Source organism: Montipora foliosa, chromosome 9 (genome assembly GCF_036669935.1).
Source record: "Montipora foliosa isolate CH-2021 chromosome 9, ASM3666993v2, whole genome shotgun sequence".
NCBI classification, from domain to species: domain Eukaryota; kingdom Metazoa; phylum Cnidaria; class Anthozoa; order Scleractinia; family Acroporidae; genus Montipora; species Montipora foliosa.
The window spans coordinates 13,967,378-13,984,877 of record NC_090877.1 but is presented as its reverse complement, the minus strand read 5'-3'; the positions used below and the strand labels follow the sequence as shown (position 1 = coordinate 13,984,877).

At 39.6% G+C, this 17,500-nt stretch overlaps 3 protein-coding genes across 3 annotated transcripts in view; 2 read left to right on the top strand and 1 right to left on the bottom strand.

Annotated features, from left to right (window-relative positions):
* Positions 1-489: 489 nt before the first annotated feature.
* On the bottom strand, positions 490-8,595 carry LOC137970745 (coiled-coil domain-containing protein 137-like). The gene is made up of 6 exons (XM_068817301.1): positions 8,441-8,595; positions 6,382-6,518; positions 4,881-5,013; positions 3,854-3,930; positions 3,458-3,540; positions 490-841 (listed from the first exon to the last, which is right to left on the bottom strand). The coding sequence occupies exons 1-6, from the start codon at positions 8,521-8,523 to the stop codon at positions 611-613; spliced, it is 744 nt and encodes a 247-aa protein (XP_068673402.1). The 5' UTR covers positions 8,524-8,595; the 3' UTR covers positions 490-610.
* Positions 8,596-8,655: 60 nt separating this feature from the next.
* Positions 8,656-13,313, top strand: LOC137969774 (oxidoreductase-like domain-containing protein 1). The gene is made up of 3 exons (XM_068816130.1): positions 8,656-8,856; positions 11,109-11,154; positions 11,995-13,313. Exons 1-3 carry the CDS (start codon positions 8,785-8,787, stop codon positions 12,249-12,251), a joined length of 375 nt encoding a protein of 124 aa, XP_068672231.1. The 5' UTR covers positions 8,656-8,784; the 3' UTR covers positions 12,252-13,313.
* A 1,457-nt stretch (positions 13,314-14,770) lies between these two features.
* LOC137970731 (ADP-ribosylhydrolase ARH1-like) overlaps positions 14,771-17,500 on the top strand; it is an 8,408-nt gene continuing 5,678 nt past the window's right edge. The window contains exons 1-2 of the mRNA XM_068817271.1: positions 14,771-15,169; positions 16,948-17,176. Of these exons, the coding sequence (XP_068673372.1) occupies positions 14,891-15,169; positions 16,948-17,176 (508 nt within the window). The 5' untranslated portion in view covers positions 14,771-14,890. The remainder of the gene's footprint in view (positions 15,170-16,947; positions 17,177-17,500) is intronic.

Genomic DNA, 17,500 nt, shown 5'->3' with positions numbered 1-17,500 from the left:
AACGCGGTATACTAAAACTCAAGTGTGAGGCACCGCGGGATAATTTACCATGGGAAATGGCATTTACCATGGTGAGTGTAACCGCACCTAATGTCTTCGAAGCCACTGAGCAAGCTCCTTCTTGCCGCATTGGACTGGGCGCTCCTTTCCGCTCTTTGAAAGAGTGTGCATTTTTCACGTGCTTGAAACCATGTGCAATTTTCCCACGCTTGGATCCAGGGTAAGTTTCTCGGAAGTCCCGAAACTTTTAAAAGGACGGGGTAGAACTCGAAACGCGATGGGAGCGAACTGGCGATTTTGAATTGATGAATTTCTCGCAATCGTCGTCGTTGTTGCTGTGGTTGCTTGAAGCTGTCAAACGAAAGTATGCTGGATTTATAAAGTTGTACTCGGATTTAACCTCGTTTGCTTCAATCGACGGTTGGCTTAAAATTAACGAATGAAGGAATGTACTGTACACCCAAAGCCAGATCAGGACGAATTTTGAACACCGGCAATTTTGTAGTTGTTTAATTTTCTCTAGTCTTCAAAGCACGTTCAAACATCAATTGCTGCAAGGCAACATTTTTGTCTTCTTTTCCAACAGATTTTTCTGCTATTCGCTTCTCCATCACACAGCACCTTTCCTTTCTTGAAGTTGTTTTTTTCGCATCGTCCTGTAAGCCATAATAGCGCCTTCTCTTGCTTTATCCGCTTTTTCTCGTTCCAAAGTAGACATGTGCTTGCGTTTCTTTGTCTTCGGTACAGAGGAGACCGCAGAATTTGTAGTTTGGGCATCGACGACACTGTTTGCTTTTCTTTCCCGATTGATTAAAGAATGGAGCAGAAGTGTCTTCGATCCCTAAAGAAATATCAAAGCACGAGAAATCAATAGGAAATACTGCCACACCATCGGGTGTGACTTCATGACTAAAAATAAATAAATAAATAAATAAATAAATGCCAGATGAGGCATTTGTTGAAAGAAGATTGTTCTCCATCTACTTCTTTCAGGGTGACAATCAACATTTGCACGATTCACCGAAGTGGAGGTGGCTAGTGGTGGATATTTTCCTCGCGGCTATAGGGAGCTTTAACAACGACAACGGCGACGGCAACGAGAACGTTACAAATTTGCATATTTAGTGGGCAAAAACAATAGCATTGCACGCTCTACAAGTGCGTAAAAATATTTTTGTCCATTTCTTTGCCGTCGTCAGCAAAACAACAACGTGAAATGGCCAAATTTGAGGTTTTATGGACGACGTCAGCAATAGGAGATAAATTTTCATTTTCTCCCCCAAATTAGTTAACCGCGCACCGGTGGCTCAGTTGGTTGAGCACCCGGGCTGTCACGTGGGAGGTCGTGAGATCGACTCGGGGTCTTTAAATAACTGAGGAGAAAGTGCTGCTTTTGTAATTACATCTGCAAATAAACCGATAAACCGTAGGTCCCGTCTCACAATCCTTCAATGTTCATAATCCTGTGGGACGTAAAAGAACCCACACACTTGTCGCTAAGAGTAGGGCACGTAGTTCCCGGTGTTGTGGTCTGTCTTCTCTTGTGTATCATGGGTTAAAAAAAGGGGCCACAGTAATTGGCGCAAGCTGTTGTGGCGCTCTGTCAGCTTGACTGGCAAAGTTAAATAAATAAATAAATTTATTTATTTATTTATTAAGCGAGACTCATGTCGGTTTCAATCTAGTGGGACTGCCACACCATTGATATAGTCACGAAGAGATTACAAAAGCGCGAATTTATGTTTTGAGATGACGTTCTCTTTGCCGTTCACATCGTAGTTGCTAAAGCTCCCTGATATCCACCACTAGCCACCGACACCGAGGTGAATAGTTGTTTTAGTACATGCTAAAACAGTGGCATAATTTTGCACAAAAAAGTTGATTTTAACTCACTTATTCCTGCATCGATTACAATATTTTCCGGCGCAAATCCCACGCGAGTTGCTCAGGGATATTCAGAGTCTGACGCTATCCAAATGTCGTGACCTATCGTTTCTCAAAGCGCGAGCGGGCGGAACTCCGAAATTTGTCCCGGGAATAGACGGCATTTTTCAATCTTGTCCGGGAACTGAGCAGAATCGATAGTTATACGTAAAGAATGAACAAGCGCCCAACGATCCCTTCTTTGCAGTGTTTTAAAACAATTTTGGGCTAAAAGTTCATAGAAAAGTACTTCCGCTTCTCATTTAGAGTCCGATCTCTGAAGAAACGCGTGTCTGACATTGTCAGGCCGCACTGAAGACCTCGGGTACGGTCCTCTCGCCGGAGAAGAACATTAGAGACCTTTAGATGCACGTTTACGGCTAACCGCAAACTGAGGTTTGAGATTTGCGGTTTGACGTTAGAAGTTGTGATGGTTCGTGCATTTAGATTTAAGTAAACAAATGCAAAGCTGCGGAGGCCGCCATATTGAATTTCCTCGATTCTCAGCGTTGATGTTTCAGTCAACGAAATAAATAAAACCACGGCTCTTTTGATTGTTTAATTCACATGGAATGAAAGATAAAAAGTTGCTTTTTATATCTGCCCCGTTCATACGTGGGATAATTTAACTTCCATGCCATAAAGAGCTGAGGTAACTTACTTAAGTGAAAACCTACCTTCCGCCGTTGAAAACGTCAAAACTTACCCTCGAACGTGACGGCAAGCGCTAGTCATGTGACTTCCAGCAGTTTGAGGTTAGCCGCAAACGTGGATCTAAAAGTCTCTATTAACATATTTTTCCTCTCTGGGAAGTTCCACTCTCTTAGTGTAATCAAGAAGACCAAATAGCTAGAGGTATTTCTAGCACTACCCATTCTTAAAGCAATATCATGATCCCGATTAGCAGCATTAGTAGCATTCACAAAGCGCATTTTCATTGTACATGCTATCCTGCAAGAAAGCTTTGTCTTAACGCCTTATCACACAACGTAACGCAATAGGCCTGACCAAGATCCTTTGCGAGCAATGCGTGGGTCTTTAACTTCCCTCGCGGGATGTGAACACGTGTTGGGTGTAGGGTCTACAATTCATCGTCCCTTATCTAGTGTACCATTTGGTAGTTAGAGTGGTTTTCAATTGGGTGTCGAAAGTAATTAGTGAATTACTTTGGTTTTGCATTACTTCACTCAGTGATTGGTTCAACGTTCTCGCGCCACTTTTTCAACCAATCAGAAGTGAAACCAAAACCAATCGGGGCTCGCGCGTGCACATTTTCCCGCGCTTTGTGTCGGCTACGTGTAATTACTTCCAGTTTTGATTGGTTTGCTGGATTGTCTCCGTCCCTTTTGATTGGGCAAAGTAATTACTATGGTTTTGGTTTTACGACACTCATTTGAAAACCGCTCTATGGAGGACATTTAAAATGTATAGTCTGGTACATGTACTCAGATTCTCAGTATGGCCTCAAATTCAGTCATTTCAAGTCGTTTTTGCCTGAGGAGCGACAAAGAAATTGAACAAAATGGAATCTTACCTTGCTTGTTAAATTGGACGCCTTTCTGGGTTTTGCAGAGAGAGAAGGGGGCTCCATGGCAACCTCTCCAAAACGTACGTTATCTGAAAATTGCGTGGAAGACAGTGAGGAGGATATTCGTCACATTACGTAAAAAAATTGACTGAAGGAAAACGCAAAATGGAAAATCAGTTAACAAAGTTTGATTTGGTTTCACTGGATTTTAGCCTATCACTTAGTGTGAGAGAGAGACATCTACAAAATTTAGAAATGACTTTTTAAAATCAACACAATGTTAGTTTTAAAATCCACAAAGGAACCTTAACCCCAGGAGATCTGAATTGGGTACAACATTGAGTTAGCTGATTTGGTATATTAAATAAAATGTTGATTTCTACAAATTCCCGTTGGGAATACCTTTCATGAAGTCAAAGTCGGAATTTTCAACAAATGATTTCTTTCCTTTCATCTTCTGTTTCCTCTTATCTAAGTACCTAAACCCAATAATAATAATTATTATTACAGAAAAAGAAAAAATTAAGCATGCAGATTTTGTCAGACACCAGACCCACAACTTCCAGCAATTTTCAAAATGAAAAGGAAAAAGCATTGGTGGAGAGGAAATCAGGATTGAATGCTCTTCCCATTTTCTGTAGGGTCTTAATATTCTGTTTTTCTTTGGGTACTCAAATTATAGTCCTTTTAAGACCCTTGTGTGAGCCAGACTGAAATATGAAGCTGACTTGTGAAAAATCGTGTGAACTTGCACTTGTAAGCATTTCTGGTCACTGACACATGGCTTGTGCAATTTTGAGAACTTTCAAAATGTCACTGCGGTGACCATAAATCACGAAATGCAATCATGCTCATATGATTTCCTGCACATATTAGTACATTTATATTTAATTAATATAAATGAACTATGAACACATATACATAAGAATAAAAGATAAAGTAAATGTTCAGCAAAAAGACAGTTGGTAAAAGAAAAATTAAAGAAAGAGAAAAAATTACACAGATCTGAACAATCAATGCAGGTCATGGAGTGTGGACAATGTGCGAGCAAGTGAGCCATGGCTGTGAGTCATGCAGGTCAACATGGTGAGCCATGTGACTCAACATGCGAGTCACACAGTTATTGAAAGCTAACCATTTTTAGACTTGCATGTAAATACTGTTTATCAGTGCTATTTGAAATGGGTGCTTTTAATGCAAGACTCGCATGAGTCACTGGCTTGCAGTTTGTCAAGACCCCAGTACATGGTGAGAGGATTTGCTGCAACACAGTTGTACACACAAAAGTGCTTCTGCATTCTGCATTCTTATTATTGACTGTAGTTTCCATGTCACAGAATAATACGACAAATACTTTCATAAACGAAGACTATCCCAAGAATGAGTATCTCAAAAGCTTATTTCTTCTATTCACAAACAACAACCTTGCCTCTTTCTTCCCTCTCTAATCTTCCTTGACTTTTTAAAAGATTCTGCAACTTCAACGGCTGCTTCACGATCAATCCTGTCAAAATACTCTTTTTTGGTTTCACCAGGAATCTGCTGAAACTTTGCTGTGGTTACTGTTAATTAACCAAGAAAAAAAATACCAAGTTGTACTCACTTAAAATAATGGTTATAAGATGTTTGGATAGGAACCATATTTTTATGACAAATTTCCGACAACATTATTAAGTATTCCCATTATTATTGCTCCAATGAGCCTACTAAGGGGGATGTAAAGTCCGCTACGAGCCTAGAAGGCCCACCAGACCGGCGCTTATCTCCGGTTTCTGTAGCATAAAGTGACTAGGAGTATTTCTACTCCCACCTGGATGGGATGCTAGTCCATCGCAGGGTTACCCCCAGCATTTTCACCGGTACCCATTTATATGCCTGGGTGGAGAGAGGCACCATGAGAGTAAAGTGTCATGCCCAAGAATACAACAAAATGTCCCCGGCCAGGACCCGAACCTGAACCACTCGATCCGGAGTCAAGCACGCTGACCATAGAGGCAACTGCGCCTCCTACTAAGGGGGAAATGTTTAGATATTTAGGATATTGCCCCACATAATGCTCTACCCTGCACCTTTGAGTAGTTTCTTTAGAATGTGTTTAATTTCCATAAAATGGTGAAAAACTGCCTGGGTTTATTTGTCATGCTGACCACTGAAAGGATTACCAGTTTGACTTCTCACACATCCAATTTGTTGAATTAACTGCACACATGGGACAACATTTCTGTCAGGTGAGTATGCAGGACACATGTCACCACTCATCAGAATATACATTAAAACCCAAACAGAGAATAAATTCTTGGATCCTGTACTTAAAATAGCTATGCAGCTGTAGGAAGGTTAGATTTTTTTCACATTTGATCAAGTCATTATCAATATTAAAATCTCCTAATTCACTAACTGCAACAAAACTGATTTCTTGACTAAAAGCCATGGAAATACTTGATTTTCTCAACAGTAATTGGCGTCAGCTGTTGTGGACACCCTTCCTTAACCCAGTATTTGTTTACTTTTTGTTTACGTCGTCATGTTTTGTCAATAGTTTATTTAGAAGGCGAAGTTTAATGAAATAAAAATAAAAATAACACTCATACACAGGCTTGTGTTTTGCATTATAAAATAAGCTGCATTCACACGCTGAAATTTTAAGCGACTGACCCTTTAATGTCACGTTCCCCTGGATCCAACCCTCTGAGGTCCAATCCAGGTCAGGTTTGAACGTGAGTAATGGAGGACCAAGAAATCCAAAACTTACACTCAAAGTAAACAGCCTTTGGATAAAAATCAAAGCTCGAAATTTTGCCAGTCAGATGTTTTAAAGCAAAACACTCAAAATCTGAAGGAAAAAGGAAGTGATTTTTTTTTTTATCACCGGGGCACTTTGAACAATGATAAGGTTCATTCCATAAAATAATGCAACAGGTAAAAGTGACCTTGTTTCTTTTCCTTTCTTCTCTGTTTCTTTTTGGTAGTTTTATATTGCAATTCTTGCTGTCTTCTAAGCAGATCTTTTGCAGCCCTGGGCATTTCTTGCTCAATGAGTTTGTCATTCTTGGACAAAGGTATGTCACTACAAGAAAACAAACCACAAAAGGAGGACAGCGCTGTAAACTCTGCAATGTTTAATAAACTAAAAATCTAACAACAAAGCAAGAATAGGAATAATATTGAATTGGTGCCAAGCAGATCTCTGCACAAAGTATATTAATTAATTAAGGTGGCTCAAACCAGTTTCAACGCTTCCAAGTGACGCTCTTATTAGAAGGATTGGCACCACAACGTTGTATCATGTATTAGCAATATTGTGGTACCAAATGAAACATGAATTATTGCTAAACAAGACACAGTCATTATAGTGACGTAATCACCGTGGCAATGGGCAAGCCCTGTAAAAACACCCTTCATTTTGTCTTTAGTTGCTTATCTCAAAAACGAACTCTATGGCCCCCATTTTTTATTTCTGAAAAGCAATCTGAAGGGCAAGATAAAACTCTCTGTAAAGTTAAAAAAAATTCTGTCCAGTGGATTCAGAGCCACCTTAATTTTGTGATTTTTTTAAGGTGGCTCTGAATCCACTTCACACAATTCTTTTAAACTTTGTCGGAAGTTTCAACGCGGCCTTCTAATCACTTTTCAGCAATAAAAAAGGGGGTCACCAAATTCGTTTTTGAGATATGAGCAACTAAATCCAAAATATAGGGTGTTTTTGCTGGGCTTTCCCATTGCCAAGGTAACTTATTACATCACAATAATGATCACATCTTGTTTGGAAATAATCGGTGTTTCATATGGTACCACAACATTGCTGTTATGTGATACAGTGTTGCAGTGCCATTCAATCTAAAGAGAGTGTCTTCTAAGTGTTGCAACCTTTTGAGCCTCCTTAAATTGTTTGAATGAACATGAAGAACACATATTTCTTAGAGTCGACTCCTGATAACTCGAACCCCTGCTACCTTGAACCTTGCCCTAACTCTAACCATGTCTTGTCAGTTTGTGACAAATCAACACAAACAGTGTACTACAGTCCAAAACATTTCATTTATTAGAAGCAGCCCTGTAATCTTTGTCCTTTTCTGCATTACACAAAACGTATCAGTCCAGTTAAGGTTTCAGGTTGGTATAGGGTACATTTAACTTCAGTACCTGTATCTTCATAAAGGGTAGCTGCCCAACTCCTTACTCCTGATAACTTGAACCTTTTTAAATTTCCCTTGAAGGTTTGAGTTATTGCGAGTCAACTGTATGTGCCCACATACCAATCTACAGAATTTGTTTGACATCAAGCCTAATATTTACCTTTTATCTGGCATTCCCTACTATTCTGACAGGAGTTTCATTAGAAGCCCGTCACTGGCGGTATACCGCCGTCTATGTTATTAGAAAGGTGCCTCTCACAGCAAGCTACTTTGCCTTGATTTTGCACTCAAACCCTTGTAAAAGACAAGAGTGACTGCCACTTTCATTGATTCGCAGTATGAAAAGGTTGAGAGGTTAGCAGTAGCTGTGCTGTGGTCTACAAATTGCCAGCACAGCCTGGCATGACAAAACATAAAGACTAACGTGTGAACCTGCAAAGTACAGCTGTAAATAACCAGCGGTATTTCATTTTGTTCGGCTGGTATTTTTTACAGGTCACAGGTCATTGTTTTGCCAAATATACAGAAAGTATCCTAAACATTTATAAAAAGGAACCTTAGGCCTAAACTTTTGTTTTGGTCTAATTAGGCCTTGGGTTAGCCATAGCTTTTATGCAAGTTTAGGATACTTACTGTATTAGTAAAACAATGACCTGAGAAAAATACCAACCGGTATTTGTTTCTGTGGCCATCAAAACTATAAGCGTAAGATTTTGAGTTAAGTGATAGGAATGACGGTTCATCACATGTCTAAATGAATGCAATTTTAAATACTTGAGGGAGCACAAGTTTGCGGGCGCTTCTTGGTTCTCTCTACAACCCGTTCTAAGCTTGAAGTTGAACATCAACTTACCAAGATGCGTTTCTGTCTTTCCTTGGTCCTTTGTAAAATGGATCGCAAGATTTTATTTTCTTGTACCTACTTATACGACCCATTTTGCCAAAACCTTTTCTGCCTCTAAAAGGCACAGACAATGAATAGTCTGAATAGAACGCATGGGTGTAAGTGAAAATTTAAATACACTGTAATAAGGGATACATGAAGTACTTAAGAAAACCATTGGGCCTGGTACCGAACAGTCTGAACGTCGAAGGTGGCGCCTGTATTTGATTTCATACACAGATTCAAACGTACACTTTTTCGCGTCTTGAATGCGTTAATTTTTGAAGAACTGATTCCCAGAGCTTGATGCATGAATGTTAAGAAGTTTTCGCCCAAAGTTACGAGGAAATGCGTTGTTCCGATTGCCAACTGTGAGGACGCAGCAGGTACTGGTAAAATTAGGTCACACAGTTCTCAGCTGAATATTGCATGGTTTATTCCCATATTTAACAATTATTCGCCGAAGGCGAAGTGATTGTCGGTGAATATTCACCGCGACGAAGTCGAGGTGAATATTCACCGGTAATCACTGAGCCTGAGGCGAATAATTGTTTTAGTATAAATACACAGGTGATTATTTCAAAAAAGAGAAAAAAAAAACATTTCAACGCGACATCATCTTCACTTACAGTGACAAAACGACTTCTGGCAGCCATTTTGTCCGTCGAGGTGATTATCGGCTGATAATCCGAGATAGCGAGCCAATGAGAGCACGCGATTTTGTATAATCACCTGTGTATTTATACTAACAAAGAATAGCAAGTGTTTGTATCGAAGATGCGATAAGCTGCAGAATACCCGGCCACTTATTTGCATATGAATAGCGTTGATTGTTCTTCAAACGATGACGCAACAAGAACTCAATGCAATATAGTTAAGTTATCGGCCGGGTATTCCGCAGTTACACAAGTCTCCCATAGGTGAGTGGTAGCAATCTGCAGCAAGCATCTCACACTTTGGAAACTTTAAAACTTGAGAGCTCTGTGGTACGTACCTCGTAACATCATCTCTGTCATTTTTGGTATAAAAGTAAAGAGCCAATGAGAGACCAATATTCTTTTTGGTACATGTACCAAGATGCACTGACCTTAAAAAGTGTGGATTGAGCAACCTATTGTGTTCACCTTGCTAAAACTGAAGCCTGTGACATTATCTTGTTGGGATCACTTTCACGCTAAACATATGCTAAAGCTTGGTACAGATAGTGAAGTTATTGGTGAAAACGGAACCTCCTTCGATGTTATGCAGAAAGCTCTGGAAGTGGTTTTCATAATATTACCACAGGCAGACAACCCTAAAGATGCGAGAGCATGTGACGTCATGTTATTTTGAGACAGTTTTAATGGCGGATTCAACTGATCGAGGAAAATGTTCCATAAAAACTTCAAATCACGATGTTTCTTTTCGAAAATTCATTTTATGGACAGCCAGATAAATAAAGTTCACTCACCTACTATTTTCTGCATTGTCCTAAGGTGATTTGATGGGTTTTTGGAACGCTTTGATTTCCTCTTCAGGTGCCACGTGTCGTCACATACAATATAAATAGACAAGGCATGCAACTTCCAAGACCGCTCACGGCCGAGTGCCTCCAGAATTTAGCCGAATTTCTCCCACTTCCAAAGCTCGCTCGCCTCCCAGCCTTAAGCGGGTAGAAAGTCAATAATAATATGCTAGCATCGAGCCAAAAATCCTCACATTTACACAGCTCTGCAACCTCAAAATCCTACTCGATTTTCAAGCTTCGCTCAGATTTTTGTTAGCTCCAGATGATGAGGACGGAACTCATGCATCATTGGAATTTGATCAAATCAAATTAACCAATCAAAAAGTGCAGATTTTCCCCAAGAGGGAAAAAATTATAAATCTGCGCTTTTTGATTGGGAGGCAAGCGACCTTTGCAAGTGGGAGAAATTTGGCTAAATTCTGGAGGCACTCGGCCGTGAGCGGTCTTGGAAGTTGCACGCCTTGTCTATATACATTGTATGTGATGATGTGTGGGATCTGAAGAAGAAATGGAAGCGTCCCAAAAACCCATCAAATCACTCAGGACAAAGCAGAAAATAGTAGGTGAGTGTAGTTTATTTATCTGGCTGTCCATAAAATGATTTTCAAAAAGAAACATCGCGATTTGAAGTTTTTATGGAACATTTTCCTCGACCAGTTGAAACAGCCATTACAACTGTCTCAAAATAATGTGACGTTACACGCTCTTGCATCCGTAGGGTTGTCTGCCTGTGACATTACCATGATATTGCTTTCCTTTCACTTTGAAGTGTTACGCAGAGGTCTGAAGGTGGTCCTAACAAGATGGCTGCTGTGACTTTGTTGTGCTTCGCTTCAAACATTAGAGATACTTGATGGTAACAACTTTACATTCAAGTCAAGGATGTTTTCCTATCATGCATAGGTTGGCACATTTATGCACAAGAAGATACACATAGCTAAAAAAAGTCCTTAGGCTGTTCTATGGATTCCCTCCATCTGGCTCGTACTACATAACTTATTGATTATCTAGTAACTAATTATCTCCAGGTACATGGGAACTACTAATTTGGATGGAAGATTACTCCAGCAGGAGAGTAATTCCTAGTTTTATTTTTTGCTCAAGGAGTAACTTTAGTATTCTGTTTTATAGGTTGTCTGTCACTTTTCTGTGTCCAACAGAAGGACATGTGATGAAAGTAAGCAAGTTATTATTATTATTATTATTATTATTATTATTATTATTATTATTATCATTATTATTATTATTATTATGTTCAATCAAAATAATGAGCCTTCACTGCTGAAAGTCTTACAAGATTCAAGTGAGCCCAATGAATTTGGTTCAGTTTTATGAGATAAGTTTAGAATGCTTTGCTTCCATAGACCAAATGCATAAATGGCGGCCAAAAAAATATTCTTTTGTTTATGTGCTAATAAGACTTACTAGCCTCGTTTGCATGAACAAAATACAAAAGAAATGTTTCTTGAGAGCGAGGCTAGTCAGTCTTATTAGCGCATAAACAAAAGAATACATTTTTGGCCGCCATTTATGCATTCCGTCTATGGAACAAACCACCATAGGTGTCCCAGTTGTCTGCAAGTATAACCAGTGTTGGTGTAAATACCAAAGATTGCATTTTCACATTTCTACTGAGTCCCTTGTTTGTACACTTATCCTTGCTCTGCTGAGTTCTTTAGATACTTATTTCCACAGTATTATCTTATGGTAACCTGGAGTAGTTTAATTTTGAAGAAAACTTGAGCTTTTTAATAGCGGAGCTCCGCCCACGCATGTGGAGCACTATGGGTAAAAAATATGGTAACCCATCTGTTTAAGAAAATTTGGTTTTGGTCAATGTACGACCGTCCACCACTGTGAACCATATCACTGGCTCAAGTTTAGAGCGCTCACCAAGTACTGGGTTCCAATTGGATCGCAGGCTCAAGCCATGTTATCTTTTTATAAGAATAAATAACCCGCGAACTCCACTTTTAAGCTTGGCTAAATCTATTTAAAATAATATTTTATTCCTCAGGCACACAACAGGCGGTTCTACAAGCCCCTAATAAAAGTAACCACAATGGTAACTCAAAAAAGAATGTACCTCTTTCCCATCCCCCACCCCCTTTGGAGCTGTGTTGCATGAGTGGCTGTCAAAACTGTGTGATGATTCAACATGCAGAGGAGTTGCTGAAGCTTTATGAAGATGATTCGGCTGCCAGGGCTGCCATAGATGAAATGCCAGATGAGAATTTGAAAGCATTTCTCAAGATAGAACTTAATCTCAAATAGCACCAATAGGTCTCTTCAGTATCATTATGCTATTTTGAATTTTCGCAGTTCTGCCTGTAAAAAAAATGATAAGTAGGACACAATAGCAGTGGTTTCATTAAATACCAACAGCTGACTAAAAGCATCGCCTAGTTCACTCAGAGAATTCTTTTTGACAGTTAGTAACTCGACTCAAACCAGCTTCCATTTTCAAATTTTATTGAAACCCTGCAGTAGATTTTGTTCAGTATGTCACTCCAGCCCTCTTGAAAGCAAAGAACAGGCAGGCATGTTGGAGGAATAAACTCTCTTTTTCTTGATGGTCCCTTTTTTTTGTTGTTGCAATCTAAAGCAAAATGCCAAATGAGTGAACAAACTTTACAGGCATTTTTGAGAAAACTGTCTCCCCATATAGGTCCATATAGTCACCAGGACAAGTAGATTTTGCACTGATGCAAGTGCTTTTTTTTACCACATGCCCACTGTGCGAGCACCCCTTTGTTCAATTCAAGAACAAAGCTGAGAATCCAGATTATAAGTCACTTAAGAGAAGTCTTGAGACAAAGTAGTTTACAGTATTTTACTTTGCAAGTGGTAAGAAACATTTCATTACAACAATTACTGAACAGAATTAATGAGTTAGGGACATATGAAGGTGCAATCAGAGCTCACCTTTCCCACACATTGATATTACGTGAAATGGAATGGCAAAAGTGACCATGATTTTCCTGCCATTTTCAATGTTCAATCCAGAACCTAAGGAAATAGTGTTTGGCTTGTTTAAGCAATGCCTTTCTGGGCATGGGGCTGTGAGAAAGTTTACTATACTTTTTTATACATGATGTATTACATCTATTCAAACAAGCTTAAAGAGAGCTCGATTATTTTGTCTGATTTACATGATTTAATTTACTTTATTCGCCCTCTTTGATTAATCACTCAGTTCTCGTGCATGTCAGTATGCGATTAGCTGCCAATTACATCCTGTTTTGGCTTGCATGTCAGATCATTAGTTGTATTTGTTTTCTTTATATATATATATATCTTGTGCAATGTAAACTTCTGTTGTGTTAAATAAATTTTAAAAAGGAAAAAAAAACATTTTCTATGTTTGCCGGCTGCCGCTTGCCGTTTCCACATGAAAGTAGGCATTCTTGCATTTGCCATATTCTTGAAATTTTCTTCTTGTTTTCTTCTACACAAGATTTAGTGTTTGCGGGAAAAAAGTACCCAAAAACCATTTTCTGGTATGCCAAAGGAGGAAAAATTAGGTTCCATGGTTATAGGTAGTTCATAAATGCAAGGCTGTCAACTCTCCCCTTAAACTCATACCCCGATCTTCCACGGTCATTGACAGAGTGAGATCTGGGTACAAGATTACTCTCCCCTATCTCCCGGTCTCAAGATTACGCTCTGAAATCTGATTAATCGCCGAAGTTTGTAATTTCTAGGGAGAATTGACTTTCACAACAATAAAATTTAGTTATTTTAACATTGATAAAAACAAAATTGAAACGTTTTGTAATTTAAGCAATAATGTGACTGGTCTGAAATGTTGCAAAGTTATACCAATGAAATCTTTTCCGCGCGTTTTTTGACTTTTTGCCAAGTTTGCGTGAGGTCTTGTGTACTTGTGTGTACTCACGCGTGCACATTTTCCTGCGCTTTGTGTCGGCAACGTGTAATTACTTCAAAGTTTTGATTGGTTTACTGGATTGTCTCTGTCCTTTTTGATTGACCAAAGTAGTTACTTTGGTGTATCTGATAAAGAAGACTGTGTTTTGTGTTCTGTCAAAGTAACAATGTAAACCTGCAATCTTACGAAGTAATTTCTTTTCCAAGCATTGACGTGTCGTCAGTAAATGTCCAAGACAACAAAGATAATTTCCCTTCAAAATAAAAGCAGTGTAAGCTACAAACACTCTGCTTGCAGTTTTGAGGATAAACACGAGCCTAGTGTATAAGGAAAGTAGAGTTAACACTTTGAACGAAAAATAGAGAAGACAATAATAAACAACATTAATTACAGTGGCCATGTTTCTCCCCTTTGCTGACCACTGAGACCGATTCCTGTGCTAAGAAGAATAAACAACGCGCTACAGTCCCAAAGGACGTCTATTGTTATTGCTATTGTTTTCTTGAAACATAGGACCGTATGCATAACGAAGTAGGGGCCTGTGCGGAAATCTTGCCCTTTTCTGTCTTCTAACGTCCCAAAGCTTTAAAATGGGCATTTTTCCAAAAATCCGATAATATCGAAGAGTTATTTTCAAGGTTTCGCCGCCTCAACAAAAGCTGGTAAAAAGCAGGCAATCTCGATCTCAACTTCCTCAAGGGGTGGCAGGCACGACCCTGTCAAACATCCCCACCTTCTGGGTATCGGGATCATGAGTTAGTTCTTTCCTGGGGCTAGCTGGAGGTAACTTGTAGCCTGCGTAGCATGGCGGTTTTGGTTGCTAAGTAATAAAGGCGGGCGAGGGCAGAAAAACCGCGAGGAGATTGGGGCGGGAGCTCGTTCTCGCGCGCTTCGCGCGCGAATTTCGCGGCTTCGCCCGGCAAAACCGCCATGCTACGCAGGCTAGGTAACTTGAAACGTATTTCCTTGATTTCACCTAAGGAAAAAAAAGGGATTTCTTGGCAGGCGATTTCTTGTTTTCAAAATGGCATTCACCAACGATCGTTTTAAAGCTTGTATGCTTCTCAGCGCTGTAGGAGATGCGTTGGGTTACAAGAACGGCGACTGGGAATTTTGTCATTCTGGCCGAGCGATCCACGATGAACTGCGTGAGCTTGGTGGTCTTGAGAATATTGACATTAAAGGTTGGATTGTGAGTGATGATACAGTTTTGCATCTGGCTACAGCTGAGGCACTGGTGTCATCCTGGGCGACACGCGATGAGCTCTTCAACAAAGTTGCGTCCATGTACCGAGAGAGTATGGTAAGGAAGATGTTGTCTATTCGGTCAGTGTAAAACACAGACTCAGAACAGGGGTAAAATACAGACTGAGGTTAAAACGTAACTACAATAGATCGTTTTCACGTGACGTCATCATTTTCTAAAATCCAAAACTAAAGAGCCACGAAAGTTTTTATCCTCATCAGGCATAAGAGGCGGTAAATTTGTTCCCATGTGCAATTTTAAAGCTCAATAGCGTGCTTCGTTTGGAAACCAGAGCATTTTGAATTTCTGAGTTATAGCGGTGCGTGACACGAGGCGACGATCGAGTTTATTGAGAAATATATATTTATCTCATGGTTTTGAGCCTTTTTAGAATTTAAAGCATTAGGAAAAGTGCTTAGGTAAATAGCTGTCTGTTCAGTACAGATGATCACTCGCCGAGATAGCCAAAGTAAGTAACAGATGTTGACACTATTTTCCGGCCGCCATATTGGTGCACCACAGATGTGCACCAACATGGCGTTTTCATACTGGGCTCTGTAAATTTCTGCGAAACATTTCGACGAATATCTGAAGTTTGGGGAAACGCACAGGCCTAAAACTTGGAGAAGTGTCTTCTTCATTTATCTTCTACAACATCACGAATTCTTGACTTTTTCCACTGGATGGTTTTCGATTTATTATTTTATTGCGTGACAGTAAAAACGATCTATAGGCTGATTTAGCAACAGAACGGGAACGTCAGTGGCGACGGCGCGCGCAGAAAAAACACCAATGAGAATTCAGAATAGAGTAGACTCCACTCTTTTCTTCTCTATTCCAAATTCTCATTGGTAGTTTTGCTGCGCGTGACGTCGCCACTGACGTTCCCGTTCTGTTGCTAAATCAGCCTACTTATCTGTTGAAAAAGCCCAAACCCCTTAGAAATGCTAAGCTTAGGCCTAATTAGGCCTAAAACAATATTTAGGCTTAACTTACTGTTAGCATTTTTAATGGTTAGGGTTAGGGGTAGGGAGTGGACGCAGATCCTTAAAGTAATCACTACTAGTCAAAGAGCTGAGAGCAGAAGTAGGATTTAGTTTTCCCAATTGTAGAGAGGTAAAGAAAAAGGCCTGATGGTGAGTGAGTCCTTCTGAATAAGCTCCAGTCGTTGAAAAGTTGATTTTTGGTATAGCTTAGGCATTAAAGTAACAACCTTAAGCTTGTTTCTTTGACATTTACATGCAGTCATGAGCAGGGAACACCCCCAAGCTGAAATCAACTGCATTCTTTTTTTTTTTTCATGGTCATACCCACAGACAATACAAACATCATAGAATCACGTGTACCAGTACAGCCATGTTGTTTGAAGAAGGTTTGAGTAAATACCTTGGCCATATGTGATCTAAAGCCTTAGGTTGTGGTTGTAGAGCTCTTTTTGCCAGTTATCCTTTCGAGGCAAAGGGAGAAGTAACATCACACCTCCTCCTGACCTACCATCTCCACAGTTACTTTGGATGATTAGGGCAAAGACCTCATTGTAAATCTGGCAGGAAAGACCATTTGGAATCAGATAATGTGGCATGTCTTGGCCACAGCCACAAGATGATGAATAGTTTGGCAATATTTAGCCTGGACTTTACAGTCTCCTTTACTTTATAATCTTTGCATTTGATAATGTACTGGTGGACAAGAGCTCATGCAACTGCTGTAAATAATTCCTCCCTCTACATACTAAATATCTTATCTGTTTAAAATCATATACAGTGAAAACGTTTTTTATTAATTTGATAGTTATCATTAACTTGATCTTTCTTTGGAATATTGTTGTTTCATAGCAAGATATGGCTGGACGGGCACCAGGAAATACTACTATGACCAATTGTGCAAAGCTACGACCTGGCCGTCCTGGAGGATTTGTGGTGCCATTTAATTCCCATGGGGGTGGTTGTGGAGCTGCTATGCGCTCAATGTGCATTGGCTTGTTGTATAATTCCCCAGAAAAACTTGATGATCTGATTGCTGTCAGCATTGAGAGTGGACGAATGACTCACAACCACCCTACAGGTAGTTAGTTGCAAATTGGGATCTATACTTTACTGAGTTTGGAGGCCATACTACATGTATAAGATATTGCCAGTGTTTTATCTTGTTCATTCACACCCTATCCATTAACTGAACCAGAAAAAAAAAGTTAAGACTCATTAACTTGGCTTTTAGCTGGCCTCCAGTGTCACCATTGTACCTTTGGAGAACTACTAACAGTGAACTGAATAATAATGGATGAATAAATGAGGTTAGAAAGGTACTTATGTATGTATAGAATTTTAATATAACTTTTAAACTTAGCAGTCAATATTCTAGTGCTCTTACTATCTTATGGTAAGATGC